General features: G+C 39.6%; 1 protein-coding gene across 1 annotated transcript in view; it reads left to right on the top strand.

Annotated features, from left to right (window-relative positions):
* Positions 1-19,613, top strand: part of sema6e (sema domain, transmembrane domain (TM), and cytoplasmic domain, (semaphorin) 6E) — a 208,577-nt gene that overhangs the window by 111,679 nt on the left and 77,285 nt on the right. Inside the window, 2 exon segments of the mRNA XM_042489201.1 lie at positions 11,532-11,732; positions 16,985-17,099. Coding sequence (XP_042345135.1) covers positions 11,591-11,732; positions 16,985-17,099 — 257 coding nt within the window. The 5' untranslated portion in view covers positions 11,532-11,590.

Raw genomic sequence — 19,613 nt, forward strand, 5'->3', positions numbered from 1 at the left:
CCTGGGGGGTTTGGTCTCTCAATTATTGCCCACTGCTCCTTGATCCCAATTCCAATTTGCTGCGACGTCGTCTGCGTGGTCAGCCAGCGGAAATCTAATTAGCAAAGTTTCTCCTGTCTGAGTGCAGAGTTGAAATGACTGCTGGGTAAAAGGAAGGAGAGACACAAGTGTGTTTAAGGTCAGAGCCGATGGTCAGAGCCTCCGCCACGTTCACCTGATGTCGAAAGGTCGGAGTTTCCCAGGTGGGCAGTTGTTTTTTTCTGATTTTGTTTCGTTCATGAGCTTTGAGTTCATAAAGTGGGAACAACATGGAAGCTGCAAAGAAGACGGATTTTAATGCTGAGAGTGTTTAAACAAGAAGTTGATAACTGTTTCCAATTTTTTTTGTATTTTATTTTGAATATTTTATCTATAATTAATTTTTATTAATATATGCATTAATTTTATTTTTTTTTATTATTATTATTATTATTATTATTATTATTATTATTATTATTATTATTTTTTTATTAGAATATCTCTACAGTAATCAAAGTTGTTGCACATCATCCAGGACAGCATAATTTCATTGTTTTCTTTCTCTGTTTTTAACATCAAAGTGGGAAACAGAAAAATAAAATCAAAAATGTATTGAAATGATATGTTGCAATACGTTAATACAGGCAACGTCTAATTGCAATAGTGTGTTTTTCTGAAGAGAAAAGTCAGGAAAAAAACAATAAAAAAGGAAGAAAAAAGGGAAAAAAATGTAATAAAAATTAAAGAAATTATTCAAATCTATGACAATAATAATTTGAAGGAAGTTCTGGCTGCATACGTGTACTCCAAAAGAAACGAAACAATAAAATCACAAACTAAGAACAGTTAAAACATGAGTAGCTTTAAGTAAACTTTGTGGAAGTTATGTGATAAATGAATTTTCTTAGATCCAGTTAAGTCTGAGCTTAATGAGGATATAGTTATAGTTATAGTTATAGTATATGCAGCTTTTAAACTTGTACTGTTCAAGTTTCTAATAATAATCAAATAACTTTGATCCAGTCCTTAACCTGCTGTCAGCCATTTTTATATTATATTTTTATATTTAATCTAAGTCGCTCTACATGGACAGCAGTTAAAATTAATACCATATTACACTTAACATGTGATCAAAATTAATATTTATTACATGAATTGATAAAAAAAAATCTTACCACTGATCAAACATTAACTTTTGCCCGCCATGTTTATGCATTTATGACATCAAGTCTGCAACTCGTGCTATAAAATAATGTTTTTAACAACATTAGTTTACATCCTAAAATATCCAAATATATCAGCACACTCAAAGAAATGTCAAAAAATGATGTCTATTTTTAACTTTCTCTGAAGTCCAAGACTCAAATGCCTCAGTAAAAAAATATTTAAGGAAATATACATTTTTACCAAACAAAAGGAGAAAAGTCAAGTTCCCCATTAAAACCTGAGAACTGTGTCGCTTTTATCGGGTTTTTCATACGTTCTGAGCCGGAGATCTTTAACGTGTTGCAGCTGCCACGGTTAGCCTCTTTGTAATGTCCTCATGGCGTGTTTATGTTCAGCCAGTCGTGCTTTAAGCTTAAAGCAAAATTAAATGATAGCTACTGGGAACAAAATAACCGAAAATATAATTTTTCACCGTCCCTTGTTGACACCATTTCCATGCTTTCCGCCATTTCTGTTGCCCAGAAACGTCACGCAAACATCACAACTCGGGCACCACTGAAATTCGTTCATGTGCTCGCAGCTCGTAAATCCGATATTTCCGAGCAGCGCGTGAAGGCAGCATAACGGCTGAGGTTTTTCCATCATGAGTTTGGCTGTCAGCTGTTTGTTCGGAGGAAGCGAGCGCTGAGATATCAGCAGCTGTGTGACTGGTGTCATGGGACAGCAGGGCGATCGCTGGTCTGATGAACCTTCCAGAAAGACAATATTTGGCTCAGGCCTCAACAATGAGGCGTCTGTCTCACATCATGTGTTGTTTTTCCTCCCGTCACATTCACATTCTCGTGTTGTTGTTTTGACAGCAACAAAAATCATCCGGCAGGTTTTGTAATAAACTGCTCTGTCACAGATGGATCGGCGCCACGTTATCGTCTCCTGATGTTGATGGAAACTGAAGTTTTAGGAGGATTTGATGCTTTAAAGATGTCTTTACATCGCAGCAGGGCGAGTCTGTGCTGTGTGAGCAGGTCAGTGGAGACGCTGATGTAACCTGATGTTTGGAGAAACACCAACACAATCCTCCATATGTTGATCTGCATGAGTTATATAACATCCTGACAGTCAGAGCTGCGTCTGTTTGTCCTGTTTTCGTGCCTCCGCACTGGCGAAAGCTGAGGCCGGAGGCATCATGTTTTCAGGCTGTCATTGTTGTGAACGGGATATCTTAAGAACGCCTCGAGGGAATTTTTTAAAATTTGACGACAACAATCACTCGGACTCAGTGGCGACCCTGTGACCTCGTCAGGCTCGTTCTTTTGAACGCTATATCTCAAGACACCCTTGAGTTTGTTGTAATTGTTTTTATTGTTTCCAAATTTGGCACAAACGTTCACTTAGACTCAAGAAAGAACTGATTCGATTTTGGTGGTCAGAGGTCAAAGGTGAATTTCTACAAATTTTCACCGTTATTCACAGAGAACAACAGAAAGATAAAGCAGGCAAAAAAATGAATAATAAATAACAAAAATAGAAGCTTTGACTCCCGGTGATTGTCAAAGTGCCTCTTCATCCGTGCACTTTGTGAAAATTGTGTTTTTATACATCATTTTAAACTGGTTTATGTCTGGACGTTGATTTCGCTCCACGTTTGTTCCATAGTTTAACTTTTCCTGGTGATCCGAAAACTTTACGATTTGAAATCAAATTTTCCCCTTAAATTGAAACCGCCCTCTCCAACACTGAACAGTGTGTGATAACTGCGTCCTCAGATTACCTCACAGGTATCATGCGGTCTCCGTGTTGCTGGCGTGTTCGTTGCGCCCAGCTCAGGCAGCAGCTCAGCGGCGGCCCGCCGAGAGCAGAGGCTAACGCGGCTAATTGTGTCTGAAACGATGGAGGCGTCCGGGGAAACGCCGGCTCATTATTCTGCCCACCGTAAACCACAAATATGTCAGAGTGGAGGATCGTCGGGGCTTAAAGATCTCCACAGCCGAGGGGCTGACTGATATCGGCGAGCGCAGAGGTGTGAGGTGAGGGCTGCTCTCTATTCTGTGGCGTCGAAAAGCTCGAGGATTAGCCTCAGCGCCACTGAAGCCCTGCTGAGGTCCGGGAATATTACAGGCTCAGCGATGCTCAGCTGCTGCAGGTGTTGGCAGGAAACGGACGTCCTGAGAGCGGACAGGTGCTCACGGAGGAACACGGCTGATCGAAGATAAAACTGGAATTTAGGTTTTGAACAGTCAGTACATTTAAATGCACAGTTTAGTGGAACTGCAGTCACAGCTGGATTAGGAGATTTAACTGGACTCCTGTCTTCGTCCCAGAATACAAACACTGGGGGACAATTGATTTAATAATTAAATATGTCCAACTCTGCCACAGCAGCTGGAGATCTGCCCTCTTTCACCTGTTAAACCTAACCTAAAACTATTTATACAGTACGATATCGACCCGATCACAACTGTTTATTTACAATAACTCAGGAAGTCAATATCACTTTAAGTGTACGCTATATTTACAATATTTACACCACTTGCTGTCAGACAGCCCTTATTGACGGGGATTTGAAGCCATTTTATCAAAAACGCTAGATTTTATTGAGAAAAGGTCACATTACTCCACTGAACGGCTGAGCTGCTGCTCTGCCGCCTCCATCAGCTGCTGTGGAGCTAAAGAGGAGACAAAATTCCCTTTTTAGGTGACTGAAGTGCATTTTGCTGCGTCCGCAGGACATTTCTTAGCTTCTGTGCCGGTGTTGTGGGACTGTACTTTATTTATCAGAGGGTGGCTGTGGTGTGACTTTTTTATTTCAAATAAATATAAAATATGACCTTTTCAAGCAGTCCGTCCTCAGTGGAGGATGGAGCACCGACTAGGAGCGCGGCAGAACATCGAGTCCAGTTAAAGAGGTGTTTACGTGACGGAATAACTGGACTTCAAATCCCATTATCTGGGTGTGTTCGTCCACTTTCAAGAAATTTGATGTAATCTAATATCAGTCAGACTAACATGCTGATATGGATTTTAAAAGTCCAGTTTTAGTCGGACTGACACAATAATTCGACTTTCTAACATCATGTAAATGAGTCGGGTTATATTGTTTTTTCAGTGCAGATGCAGATTATTGATAGTTAATGAGACTGATAACTGATATTTGGACCCGATATGCATTTAGAATAACAACTTCTATCCCCGTCTAGATTTAATCCATCCAGTTTGATAATATTTGGAAAGTCTAAAAGAGCTGTGAGATTCATTTTTTTAGACCACCATTCAAGCTAGTGAGGCGCTACGCGCTCGGCTGCTGTAAATCTCTAAGTACGCGTGCTCTACGGGCCAGTAGATTTGGATATTTTACACATTTCTAAACCCGGAAAAAGAGCTATTTTTGCTTTATGCACCAATGAGCAGCTCTCATAGGAATGAACGAGGCCCCGCCTCCATAGCTGTATCCAGGTTTTCTTAATACATCCATGTCTGGCGACCTGTCCAGGGTGTACCCCGCCTTCCGCCCGATGACAGCTGGGATTGGCTCCAGCCCCCCCTGCGACCCTTGCGAGGACAAACGGTTACGGAAAATAAAAAAGAATGAATCATTAAAATAAAGCACTGATACAGCTAATCAACAAAATGACAAAAACCAGAGTGCAGAGTACAGAGTGTCTGTTTGTGGGACTGTTAATCCCGACCAGCAGAGGCCTGTGGAGTTTCAGTCTGAGTTGAGACGTGTCTCTGTCCTCTGATAAAGTCCAGCGTTGTCTGTTTATTTAAGTCTCAGTCGTGAATTAATGCAGCTGAAGGCCTGAGACTCCTCCTCCGTATCAATGCTTCGACACAGCGCTGCCGGCTAATCCAAATGAATGTCACATAATCAATGCCCCACCAGCGTCCCAGAAACCCCTTTTCCTCCAAAGAGGCCCGACTGCCAACGTCTCCCAGATGGCTTAACAAGTCCAGTTCATTAAAAACAAAATGATCCAAGGCCTCCCGTCCAAAGCGAGAACACAGAGAGCAAACACGAGATGAGATAAGCGGTGGCTTCTTTCCCTCCGACAGCTGTCAGCTCATCAGCCGTCCACTCCCTCCTCGGGCTGCGCACCAACTCATTAACTGATTAGACTCTGTCGGCTCCAATTAACCATTCCACAGGGAGCGCGCTTTGTTGACACGTTTGGATGGAAGTAAACAACGGAGCCGAAGGACGGCAGGTGTGTTTGTGTCGGTGTCGAGAAGGTCAAACGCAGGAGTGAAGTGTGATTTGTTTGACCCTCATGAAACCAGAGCAAATTGTCTGAATCTCTTTTAAAAAAAACATGTGGTCAAATTCACAGGAAATTTCACAAAATTAGAGAGGAATTGATACAGCAAAAATTCCAAGAAAAGTATCTGAAAATTAGCATGCAAAAAAGGACAAAAAAATTTAAAAATAAAACAAACATCAAGAAAATAGCTTGGAAAAAGTGCTAAAATGTAAATTCAATTAACATAAAAAAATAATAAATATAAATATTTATTTTCTGATACTTATCTCTTTCTTTTTCTGCCTTTTTTATGTATTTATTTAATTTTTTGCTAAATTTCAGCTCATTTTCTTGTCAGCTTTTCCCTCTTGCCGCATTACTCATTGCCTTTTTAACTATGTTTTCAGAAGACATCAGCCAGGTTTTAAAGGTTTAAATGCTCCTGAAAGGTATTTGAATGTAACTTAGGAAACTGATGTAAATTCAGGTTTCAAAGGGTTAAGGACTGCAGTGCACCTACGACAGTGCCAATAAAGTTGTGGCTCATTTCGAAGGTTATATAATCGTTTTTTTCCTCTTTGAGTTTTCAAAACATACATAAATGTTCTTGGTTAACTTGTATTTAATGAGTTACTGTCATGTTTTGTAGAATCGTGTAATGTTTGTGATTTGAGCAGCATTTAAAATATGATTTGCGCTTATAAAAATGTTTTAATTGGCTCTTGTTGTTTTATTGTTGTTTTTTACTTCAGTTTAAACGTCCGGGATATCAGTCGTTAAGAACGTCTCTGTTACTGACGTCGCTCTGAGCCTCAGACAGACTTTATGAAATATAAATGCGTGAGTGTTTGTGAAATAGTTCCAGTGTTGCGTGGAGGTGAGGGATTATTTGCTGACACAGCGTGATTTGTGTCCTCTGCTGGAGGACTGAGGGCTCATTAAAGTGTTTGGACATCATCACAGAGTTTTACTGGGACTGAGCCGACTGGTTCCTGAGTGGAAACTGGCCGAGAGCCACCAAAGTTCACACCAACTGGTTGTGCAGGAGGTTGTTTGTGTGTCTGACGGCGTGCCAGTGACGACACGTTGGTGCGTGTTGAGTGAGCTGCCTGCAGATCGATGTTTTTATTACAATCACTCGTTTAAACCCGAGTGTGCCTCTGCGCTCCTGTCTGAGTGCGACAGTAAAAACTCACCGCATGCTTATAAGTTCATCAGAGACTGCTCGGTCATGGAAAACCTGGAAAATTCATGGAAAATGTGTTGTGTGTAATAAATGAAATTACACTAATGTAACATAACGGCGCTGACGACGTAACGTAGCTTTATATGTGTCAACATGTGACAGTGTTTTAGTTGTTTTTGTTGATTTGTTCACCATGACATTTTCTTCATTGTCTCCCTTCATTTAGACTCAGTGAAGGGTCAAATATTTTTAAAGCACTCTTGGCTTTTTGGGAGGGGCATTCAACTTTAAATGGCTGTATTTTGTATATATTTTACTGCTGTTTCTTTTTTTTAAGATTCTTTTTTGTATTTTTTTCTTTGATTTTTTTTGATGATTTTTTTTATAAAAAACATAAAAAAAATTTTTTTTTTTTTCATTTTTTGTTTTGAAGAAAACAGATTTGGAAGGCATTTTTCAAGGGTTTTTGGGGATTTTTTTTTTCTTCTTTTTTGCAATTTGTTTTTTCTTTAAATGTTTTGGGCAGTTTTTATTTAAAGTTGAAAATTTTAGGTTTTTTTTTTTTTTTTTTTTGAAAGGCATGTTCCCAAAATGACAACATTTATAACAGACAGAAACTGTTAAAAATTATTGTTGGAGTTTCACATCTTCGACTGTCCTTGAACATAACTGGCGGGAAAGAAAAAAACAAACATCAGGTCGTCAGAAAGTCTTAGAAATGTTTTGAATTTTTTTCATGACAACGTGTGGGAACCCTGATCATGTTTTTGGGCTCATAGCAGAAGTGCTAGCTTGAGTTTAAGTGTATCAGGTCCTGAAGCAGCTCTTGTTCTCACTGTGGTTGTGGTGTTGTGTGTGCATCATCATCGTCATCATCGTCACTGTGCTGCCGTCCTTTCGCTCACTGCAGGATGTCAGTGAATGATCTCTGCCTCTCGTCCTCACAGGGACGCGATGATGTCATGTTGTCTGATGAGTATTTGGCGTCCAACAGCTGTTTTTATTTTTCCAAAGTTCTCTGAGCCTTTGTGGTGCGCCCTGAATGTTTCAGACATTTTCTCATGGATTTGTCTGTCGCAGCGACACCACTGAAACACAATCCGTGCGTTGAGACGGCTGTCCTCCTCGGCGAGAGAAAACCCTCCATATGATGCTAATCCATCAGATATATTGTCCTGCTGCATCGCCTCGGGCCGAGCGCACAAGCTGCTGTAATTCACAAAGTAAACAGAGGCAGACAGCCGCCCACTCCCCTCGATTTATGGCATTGTGATCATCGCTTGACCTCATTGCTAAATGCAGCTTCCTCCTCTGCATTTCAATGAAGCAGACTGTTATCAATATTGATGACAGTTCATGTCTCTGTTGACTTAATGTTCTGCTCCCACTTAAAAACACACGGCTCAGTTTCTCTGCAGCCGACATATTTGTACAGACCCCCCGCGGAGGACACGTTGGCCTGGATAAGTTGGCGGACAGTGCAGGTCAGCGCATTTGGAAGTTTGTTTGGACAAATTCCTCTGCACCCCATCCGTCCCCATCCCCGTCTCCGTCCCCTCCCTCTGATATCTGACAGATGTGGAAATCGTCATTAGTGCACGGCGACCACAGCTGCTAAAGATTCCCTTAAAGAACGCCGACTTTACGGCACTCTTCTGTTAAACCTTTTAGGGGCTGTTTGCACGACAACGGTTTTTGCATGAAATGTTTGTTGCTGTTTGGTCTTTCGTTCACACGACAACGGCGTTTTGGAGGCCTAAAAACACAAACTTTTGAAACCGGGTTCCAGAGTGTAATTTTTTACGTTGCCACCCTTTCTGTCGCCGTGGAAACTGGCAGTGCACGGGTCCTGTGAGAATGGTGGCGTCAAAGTCGCACTTCACGTATGCGATTATGTGTCAGACAAACAGCACGAGTAGGAAGACAACAATAACAACAATGGCAGACTACCGAGCTGTGTTTATAATGCAAACGCCTCTATGCACAGGCACGTGCTCTTCTTCTATGGTGTGTCATTACAAAGTTACACCGCCGACCGCTGGCCTGGCGTGCATACTGCAGCGTTTTTGGTTGTTTTTGAGGATCATATGAAGGTGGATTTTTAAAACGCAAAGGAAAGAGTTGTCAGTTTTTAGTTGGTCTGTTCTCATGTGAATTTAGTGAAAATGTAAATCCGTGCAGGTGGAGGGTGTTGAAGCGTGTTTGCATGATAAGCTGTCAGCGTTATTTTGTTGTTTTCTGTGGCGTTCTGTCGTCTTTATCTTTTCTGTTAACGATCTCTCTTTGTTTGTCTGCTGTAAAGTCGCAAAGAAAACTTTTGTTTGTGATGATTCAGAGTGAATGAATCAACCAGCCGTCGTTTTCTGAGCTGACGTAGCGAGCGTTTGTCTGTGAGTTTGGCATCAGGTGTTCACAACAACAAAAGCAGCAAAAGCTGTGAAAGCTAACTGTCACTTTTCTGTCACGGTGACCGTGAAGCAGGAGCCGTACTCAGGCCTGTTTGTTTGGTTACTTTGAATACAAAACAGGCAAAATGATGTTAGTAAGATTTGCTGGAAAGTCTCACAATGGGTGTGCCAGATCATGTCCTTCACGATTATAGTTTCTTTTTTTTTTTTAAATATGATGACAATTTAAAAAAAGTAAAAGTAAACAATTAACAGTCGTATAAGTATGTAAAAATTGATAGTATTGATAATGTGCAGGACAGCTTATTTACATCCTTAGTCCCTTAGCACGCAACAGACAATAGAAATATCAAGAAAAAAAGAGTGGAAAAAAAGAAAAAATACATATGTATATTTTTTTAATTAATAATTTTTTACCATATTTGGCATATGGGGAAAATACATCTTACTTCCACTAGGTCCAGATAGATGATAATAAAAAATGAAAAATAAATTTAGAAAATAATTTATTTTTGGTGTTTTTTTCTTTTTAAACAGGGTTACATCATGAAAAAAAAACTGCCATAAAAAAGGGGTGTTAAAAAAAAAATTTCAATGTATGGTGGTTTTTTTTTTTTTTTTAAGCTTGATTTTGAAAAGTATATTTTGTGTGCAGAGCAATACAAGTGTGTGAGCCCTGAGGGTTAAATATTTCAGTATTTTAATAACATTATTCTAGTGCTAAATTTGGATTCTGATGTCTGAATGCTCTTTATTTTATTTTATTCTATTTACTTTTACTTTTTGGTAATTCTACTTTTACTCTCAGTCTTTCCATCCCTGAATGTGTAACCCGCTCGTCCTGTTAGGGGGGCCTGTAGATCTGATCCCAGAGAGGCTTCAGGTTCACCTTGAGCCGGTCTCTCCAGTCAGACTCGTACAGACCTTTAACCTGAGAGGTAACGCTGCTGTCAGGGCGGCTGGAGTCACGGCGGTGGAGCGAGGCGTTCTCCTCGCTCTGGGTGAGGGTTTAATTGTGCTCAGTGACCTGTGACAGACTTTGGTTGGCGGTTGTCCCTGTGGTCAGGGCCCCGGCGGTCCGCCTCCTCCCTCGGTCCCTCCCTCCCTCTCTCTCTGACTCCATCTTCTTCTTTGTTTTTTTTATTTATTTCTTTAATGTGTGTGTGCACTCTCACATCTCGGCGCTTCAGCGGACGCTCAATCACATCGCCGCATTGACAGTCGGCGTTGCATGCTAATCAGAACTCTCCGCTTCAAACAGCTGTCGTTGTTCAGGTGTTGCAGTGTTTGTACTTGATGCTGAACCCAGTTTCAGAGGTGCTGAGACGTGATCCAGCTCCTGCAGTACTGCGTGTATCTCACAGGTTCAGCGTGCAGTTTTTGTATTAAATGCTGAACACACTTTGTAGAAGTATTTCAGCAATATAAAGTCAAGTAAAGTTAAGTCAATTTTATTTATAAAACCCATTTTCACAAAACAGGGTTTGCCTCAGAGGGCTTTGCAGCATACGACATCCGTCTGCCCTTAGACCCTCACATCACCTGAGGAAAAACCCCTGAGGAAGAACCGCTGTAACGGGGAGAAAAAGGAAGATAACACTGGTCTTCCTCTGCACTAAAAAGACACAAATACTTTTGAAACTGGTGCCACATTATCAGAGAAAACAGAGAAAAGGACGCTTTTGCTCAAGAGGTAGAAAACCTACAACTGCCAGTTCAGTTTGGCTTTTTATTGAACTTTAACTATTCATTTATTACCTATTTATTTATACATTTAAGTCTGTTTTACTAGATAGTGTGTTTTTTAATTATATTTAACATGTTTAACTATTATTATTTGTTCTTTTATTTGCCTTTTTATTTACCTTATGATTTATGTGCAAATCTCCACGTTAATTTACTCACTTTTGATGAAGGAGACCCATTTTTTAGATACAAAGCTGGTTGAAAATCTACAAAATTTTGTTTTAACCCTTTGAAACCTGAGCAGATTGGTTTGATTTCTTTCAAAAACATGGGGAAAAAAGCAATGACCAAATGCACCCCATATCACAAGATGTAAAAAATGTTACAAGATAATTACCAAAATATATATATATATTTTAAAACGGGGAGGATTATTAGATAATTATCTAAAACTGCAGGGAAAAGTTCTGAAAACTATATCTATATTTATAATTATTTTATATTTAAAATAATGTTACAAAAAAAAATAGAAAATGTAAAAAAAAAAAAGCAAAATTTACAGCATTTTTTAGGTAATTTTTTTCTGTTTATTTTTTACTTTTATTATTACCGTTTTTATGCTTTTTTGGGGGGGGGTTATTTATTTGACAATTTTTTTGGCCATGTCTTGTGAAATTGCTTGTTGCCTTCTCCCCACGCTTGTGAAAGAAATCTAGCGGATGTGCTCCGGTTTCAAAGGGTTAATGTGAGGAGTGATGTGGTCCAGCCATATGTTTTTAGGTTGGTGTCTCAGATCTGCTCGCCTTGATGACCCTGCGTCTCTTTCAGGTGGGAGGTGAGTCCGCTGAGGGCCATGTGTTTCTGCTGAGGTCTCGTCTCCCGCCAACATGAGGCCGACGCCCGGCTCGCCTCGACCCGTCCCGCCGGCCATCCTGGCTCTCACCTTCGCCGCCTTCTTACCTCAGCTGTCCTCAGGAGCCACGCCGTTCCCCCAGGACCTGGAGCCAATCAGCATCGTGGGCCGAGAGTGTAAGTTTGTACCCTGTGTTGTTGCCATGGCGATCCTTGTTGCAGGAGTGGATGTAAAAGTAAAGTAAAGGGTCGGTGAGGCGTCGTGTCTCATCACCGGGGAGCAGTTTTTAAGGGCATGTTCGCAGGAAGCGCACATGCAGAGGTTTATTCAGCTGCTGGAATATATTTATTCTTCTTGTGCGGTTTGTTGGCTCGCCGTGAAAAAGGCCATTTCAACTCGGGAAACAGCACCAGCAGCATGAAAAAACGCCGCGCTCGCTCGGAGCCGAGGTCTGACCCTCAACTCAAACCTGGTTTCAAGTTTTTATGATACAATGAGAAGGATTTTAACCCATGAAACTTGGTTCAACGTAAGTTTTCATGTGCTGCATCGAGATGTCTTTCATAAGCTGTTTAACCCTTCAAACCTGAACTAACTGCTTTGATTCTTTTGGGGGAAAAAAAAAAAAAAAAGAAAAAGGCAATGAGCAACTTGGCAAGAAAGGCCCCCCAAATTACAAGAAAGTGATAAAGAAAATGACCTGAAAATTAATAACTGATTAATTTTAATTTTAATTTGTTTTAAAACAAGAAAATTTAAAAATTTGAGGAATTTTTTTTTTTTATTTTATTGTTTTTTATATGATCTTTTTTTTTTGCTGGTCAATTTTTTTTTCTTTTCTTTTAATTGAAGGACTACAGATGGAAATTAGTCTTGTAAATCTGGTGCAAAAATGTTTTCATTTCTTGTAAATGATCAGTGTCATTGCTCGCTGTCCTTTTGATAAATAAACAACTACTAGGATAAAATATTATGAAAAAATCTGGAAAAATAAAAATTTGTGGGAACCCTTCCAGTTTGTAGAATTTAGGGGTATAAATTGTCAGAAATTGAATATTATATAATTAGTGTGTTTTATCTAGTGTATAATCACCTGAAAATAAGAGCTGTTGTGTTTTGGTTACCTCAGGATGAGTCGTTTATATCTTTATAAGGAGTGGGTCCTCGTCTGCAGAGAACGCCATGTTGCACCACCATGTTTCTACAGTAGCTCAGAATGGACATTTTTGCATCGACCAATGTAGTTAGTCCCAGTAAAAACCTCCTGAACAATGAACGCTGAAGGAATTCAAACCAGGAGCAGTTTCAGCTGTTTGATCTGCAAACCTCACAGCTAGAGGCCACTAATAGACATCAATAAATAAAAGGAAAATTCCTGATACTGGACCTATAGGGTAAAAATTAGGTAAATCATGTACAAAACAACATTTTCACTCATGTATAACAAAAACATCAATAACCAGTTTGTGATTAGTAGTTTAAATAAAAGAAATTTTACAAAACGATAATTTAACAACACAATACAAGACAGTTAGATTTAATATTGCTTAATTGTGGAGTCCTACTTCAGCCTTTGATTTCGATGTAGGACGAGCTTGGACATGATGTGAGACACTCTGAGGACACTGCTTCATGTCCTACCCCAGCCCCGGGGACCCATCATTGTCCCCCAATCACTGGGAGGTCCACAGTCCAGGTCCTGCTGCGAAATGTAATGGCCCATAATTGATTTAAGAGGTGTCTGAGACGGCGGCCCACACTCTGTAATTGATCTATCTGGAGCAGAGGAACGCAGCCATTAGCAGAAATAGCTGTGCTAATAGCGCTCTATGTAGAGCTCCGTCCCAGGTGGAATGAGAGCAATTTATCACCTGTGGTTCCAGCAGGTGACAGCGTGGCACCAGGTCCGCGCTGCTCTGTGAGACGTCCATTATGGAGCTCATGAGTCTATAAATCTGTGAAATCATACCTGAGTTAGTCCTTCTTCCAGACGGCTCAGATCAGCGTCTTTAGGTTTGGATGTAAGATTTATTGTAACTATTATTGTTATTATTAGTAATAGTAGCAGTAATTTATTTATATATAAATTTATTTATATTTGTTATTAATTGTATTATTATTTATTATTATTACTTCATTACTTTTAGGTTTCTTAAATAAATATAATGTTACATTGTTATGAGGGGTGTTGTCAAACTGTTCATTTTTTAAATCGTAATTAATCGCTGAATTTCAATAGTTAATCACCAATATTCTTTTTTTTATGCATGTTTCAATTCCTTTTTCTTTTCTTTCCAGCATTATATAAAAATGAAAAGCTCCATCTTAAACAAACTTTAAGCACATTGTGCTGATAATAGTCCAACCTGTCCTGACTGCAGGACTCAGCTTCTGTCAAACTTCTGTGCTGTTAATCATTTTACTCAGGAATTAAAAACTTTTGAGTCGGCCTACTTCTCCTACAGCTGCCAACAGCCTTTCAATATTCCCAGTTAGAGAAAGGCTGAAAATAAGCTCGTGCTTGTGGCCCCGGGCCCCCAAAACATTACATCTGCCCCTGGTAATAATAATGAGAGCTCAGTGCGAGCGGCTGGATGAGACACGGAGCGATGCGTCCCGCTGTTTCTAAATAATTCATCCAAAGTCTGATTAAAGCTGAAACTAACACAAAGTCGTCTGTAGAAGTCTGAAGAAGTCACTTTCACCTCTGCAGATGTGTCTGTTTCAGACACTTTGGTGCTGTGAGGAGAAGCTGCGCTCTGTTTGTTTGTCTTGCTGCGCTGCTGTCGGACTGTCAGCTGTTTGATCCGCGATGATGAAATGCTGTGGCTGTCAAACACTCAGCTGTTCTACAGTCGTTCACTTCTTTATATGATTGTTCAACACGTCTGCCCTCGCTGTGTTTTGGCGAACATGTCCACGCGCTGGAGCGGGCTATTGGACATTTCCGGCGCTGGAGCGGGCTGTCGGACATTTCGCCGCGCTGGAGTGGGCTGTCCTACCTGATTGTCCGGGGGAGGCTGGGCGGCAGATGAGCCTCTGGCAGTCTCCTCTGCAGACAGCGCTGTGAGGTCCAGAGCTCAGCTTCACATTAGCCCCTTAAATCTTCTCCAATAGTCGATGGGAGAGCGGCGGTTAGAGGAACACAGTGCTCCCTGCAGAGGGACTCATTTCCGATTGTGGTTCATGTCTGTTGGGAGTTGTTAATTCAGCAGCAGCCGGGGTCAGATGGGAGGCTGGAGGGCACTTAGTACAGGACAGACTGAGAGCGCCGTGGCCTTCAGGATCATCACTCAGTTAAAAATAAAAAGGAGAGAGCGAAGGAAGGCTCTGATGTGGAGGACGGCCTGGTGTCCGTATCGAGCTGAGTCATTTTATTTCTGCCCAGAGCAACATTTTTAATTGAGAGGCATGTACAGACCGTCACTGTGTTATTTAAGGGGCCGAACATCAGCTCACTTTGTCTAAAATAGAGGTCGACCAAAACTGTTTTTTCAGGGCGGATACCAATTATTATTAGTTCATGAGACCAATAACCTATATGTGGAGGGAATGCGCAATTTAAAAACAAAAAAATGCCTTTTTTTCTTACTTTTTTTTTTGAATTAGCAAAATTCTTTACATGATAAAGAAAAATAGCTACATAAAAAAGAAAGAAAGCATGCATTACAGACCTTAAATTTTTAAAGCAAAAAAGCCCACCAAAATAATTTCTTTAAATATTGCCAAAAAGAATTTAAAGAAAAGAAAGCCAAAGATAAGGAACTCACCAAAATGATTTCCTTCAATATCACCAAAAACTTTTAAAGAAAAAAGAAAAAAAAAAATCAATAAGGAGAAGCGAGTCAGGTTCAGAAAATGGATGCCTTAAAGTCATGAAAAAATTAAATTTATAAATGTAACATAATTATTTTTTCTGTAGCATAAATTACATTTTGAAATTATGAATATATTTTTCATGACATTTTTCTCCCTTTTTTTAAATGCAAATTTTCAGGTAATTTTCTTGTCACCTTTTTCTTTTTGTTCTTGCAATTTGCAGGGATTTAAGTCACATTAACTGGGTTGAACTGTTACGCCGTCAGAGACAGACAGATTTTGGGAGGGTTTGTTTTGTGTCCTCGTCCTCACTTAGCTCTCCGTCCCCAGACGTGTCCATGAAGAAATGCTCGCAGGAGCCGTTTATTTAAATCGCACTGACTTCTGTGACTCCTCCAGCTCATTTGCAACTTTGGATGCTATTTATTCCTCCGCTGCTCGTCCACCTACACCGGAGCACATTAGCATACAGCGGAGGCTCCACACAAAGTGCCAAACTGTGCACTCGCTTCACTTTCTGAAGCTGCAGAGGAGCTGCTGGGTGTTCTGGACAAACGCTGGGACATCGTAGTCTTGCTGTCTCTTTACATGTCTGAACCTGACAAACAACGCCGTGTTTAAAGGCTCTTGGGAGCGTCTGCAGCTCCTAAAAATATCTTAAAAGTCTGGAAATCATCACCACAAAGATTTTATGAAATTCAATTTTTCAATTCTTTTATTTATTTTTTTTTGTTGTTATTGTCAAAATGCATCAAGTTCATCTTTGTGAAAACGCATTTTTGATGTAACAAATCTTTAACCCTTTGAAACCTGGAGCGACTTTCGCTTTTCTCGTGCTGCTCTCAGTTGTCCTTCACAAGTCTTTAAACCTTCGAACCTTGGGCAAATTTCGTTTTAATTCTTTCAAAAATGTGAAATGCGTGAAATAACCCAAAAATTGAAAGAAATGAGTCAATTTAGAATTTTAGATTTTTTTTTTTTTTGAGCAAGGGGAAAATGTCTTGAGAAAAAAAATCAAGGGAAAACCTGTATGTATAATTATTATGATTACATATTTATAATGATGTCATGAATGATTGTAGTTTTTGTGTTTTGCTTTGTTTTGTTTTATTTTGTTTTTATTGGTTTGTTTTGTGTTAACTCATTTTCAAGTAAGTTTCTAAGTTTTTACTAATTTATTGCTTATTTTTGGGCTTTTCTTTTTCATTGGTCATTCCCTTACTTTTCAAAGAAATAAAGCCAATTTGCTTATTTTACAAAGAGTTACAAAGAGTTTACAGTGTAGATGAACGTAACTCACTGTAAAATCATTCCTCTGTTAAACGTCGCTCTGCACAGGACTGACTGATCTTTGTCCTCGGCTGCAGTGCTTGCAGAAGAGATGATTTGTCCAATAATCACTCTTAAATTTGGGTTGAGTTATCTTGAAAAGGTCTCAAAAAGCATTTAATTAAAGTGTTTGATACCTGAAGACGCTGTTTAAACGAGACCTCAGAGGGACGTAATATGTTGGTTTGGTGTTTTCAAATCTTTGCTGATAAGGAGTCAGCTGGTAGTTTTTGTTATCACGAGTACTCTAAAACTTTGTTTTTCTTTCATGTCCCCGCAGCCTCCTACCTCCACCCCAGCTTCCAGGGACTCATGTCGGACAACGACACCGTCCGCCTGGGCCTGGACTTCCAGAGGATGCTGAGGATCAACCACATGCTCTACATCGCCGCCCGGTCAGTCAGCGCTCTCAGCTGCAGATCTAATGTTGCTCTGTTTACTCTCTTCATCTTCTGTCTTTGTCACCTACAATAATAAGTTCTACAAAGCCGATTATGTTAATCTCTCTCGCACATTTAGGTCCACGCTGTATGTTAGTTTCTCTCTGCACATCAGGGGCCGGCTGCACCAACAGGACTTAAGCACAGGATTAACCGTTAGGGACTGTTTGTTGCATTTTATGTGCTTTTCATTTTTCTTTTTTTGATAATTTTGGCTGTGTTCATGCATGTGGCATACATTTTGTCCAGATTGTGTATTTGAATGTAATCAGTGAATTTCCAGCTCAGCTCCTACAATAAGTCTAAAATACACTGTGGAAACTAAATAGTTACATTAAGAGGTCAAAAAATGCTCCATTGAAACCCATTCAAACTGATATTTTTGATCCCACAGCCATCAAAGCAGAAAAATTATTTCTGGGTGTCATTCTCAGTTAAAACCATTTGATGCAGTCGGCTCCTGATCATGTGAACCCGTCTGATTCTTGTTTGGCTCTGATGATGATATTTTCCCTTCTGATGAGTCTTCAGATAATTGTTTCTAGTTTTTGACTTCCATTAGTGTGACAAATGATGATCACCAGAGCCCAAAACTTTTCCACACTTTCATCAGCAGCCAAAAGACCCCAAAGAAGCCGTCTGATAAAACAGCGCATTGAGTTGTTTGTTCCACCTTTATTTAACCAGCAAAGTCAATGAAGCATAAAATCAGTTTTCAGTTATTTCCACTGATAGCTGAGCAGGACGCAGACGCTCTGCTGAAACACACGAGCGGGAGAAAATGGACAAAATGTGCAACGACTTGAGGAGGGAAGTCAGTCCACAGAAAAGATCATAAAAAACATAAATTATATCGACAAATATAAAATACTTATTTGCAATATTGAGCTGCTAAAAAAGCTGTTACAAGGAAGTGTCTCCAGCCAGATGCCTCTTCAGTAGAGAGCTGTTATGAAATAATGCATGAAATGTTTGTAATGGAAAGAATTACCTTTTCAATCAGGCTTCAGGAAACCAAATTTGAAGAAATTTGTAAGAAGTGGAAAATGTTTATTTCCCCAAAACGCCCTGCTTTTGATTCTTATGTTGTTTTTGCTCAAAGTGTTAAAACATGGAAATTCACTCTGTAAAATTTCCTAATTGAAGAGGAATGCATAAACAGAATGTTAAAAAATAAAAATCATCTTCACAGACACCACGAATAATAAGAAGCAGAACAAAAACAAGAAGCAGCACGAACAGATAAACGATGTTACTGAGGAACCTTCGTACGAGTGACGGGGCCTTGAAGACAAACAAAGTTTGGTGCAACACTTAAAAACTTCCAGAGGTGTCAACCCTAAATTGTGAATATATTCTGTAAAACATGTTGCCGTTTTAAGTGTTTTTGCGTCGCTCAGCCTGACTGCACGTCTCGATCGAGATGTTGCAGGTTAATTATCTTAAAAGCAGCAGGTTGCAGCTCCTCTCCCTCGTCTCCTTTGTGCAGAATAAATAGCGCTCTCCGGGCGTTTGGCTCGGCTTCAGACTGCAGAGCGCTCGCTGCCAACAACCTGAGAAGGTATCCTGATTCTTAATGTACCTAAATGGACTTAATATTTTCCACAGCTGCACACAACGGAGTGCAGGCCTCGCTGCACAGGGTGATTCATACGGGCGGCGTTGATAGTCGGAAAACTTTAATAAACTTTGTGTGTTAATGGTCTTCGCTCCTCCTGCTGCTGAGGAGCAGCATCCTTCGGTCCTGACGGAGCAGCTTCTGCTGAAAACAGACGATTGTTGGAGTTTTGCACCTGAAAGCATGACGGCTCTTAAATTTTGCTAAGCAGCAACGATAGAGGAATGCAAAAGAAAATGAGGCCAGTGACTGAGTGTTAGCAAGCATCCTGGAACTATTTTTATTTTTTTAATTTTCAGAAGTCAACCAGCCTTTCAAAATTCACTAATCTTAATTTTTTACGATTAAAGCCATTATATATTATATTATATGCAGCATTTGAAACACAGATGTTAAATTTCTTTTAATCATTACTGTTTTGTTTTGTCTCCACTCAAAGAAAGTATTTCTTTCCTTTTTTAAATCATTTTCATTTCTAGCCGTTTATGTAGTGAATGTTATGGGAAAAAAACAAGTTAAATGGTTGGGTTTTTCAAAATATTTTTGGTTTTGTTTAATGATAATATCAGTGCAGTTGAGGATGATTCCACTCCAAGAAAGTAATTTTGTTTGTTTTTTTGCATTTTCATTTTCAGTTCATTGTCATTGCCAGCCTGTTATATAGTGGAGGTTATAACAAACACAAGTTAAATGTTTTTTTTATTATTATTTTTGTTTCGTTTTATGATCAGTGCTAGTGAGGATGTTTCCACTCACAGAAAGTGATTTTTTTTTATTATTATTGTTTTGTTTTATTATATGAGTGAGGATTTTTTTTTTTGCATTTTCATTCTCATTTTCAGTTTTTTTTT

Source organism: Plectropomus leopardus, chromosome 7 (assembly GCF_008729295.1).
Source record: "Plectropomus leopardus isolate mb chromosome 7, YSFRI_Pleo_2.0, whole genome shotgun sequence".
In the NCBI taxonomy this organism is placed as follows: Eukaryota; Metazoa; Chordata; class Actinopteri; order Perciformes; family Serranidae; genus Plectropomus; species Plectropomus leopardus.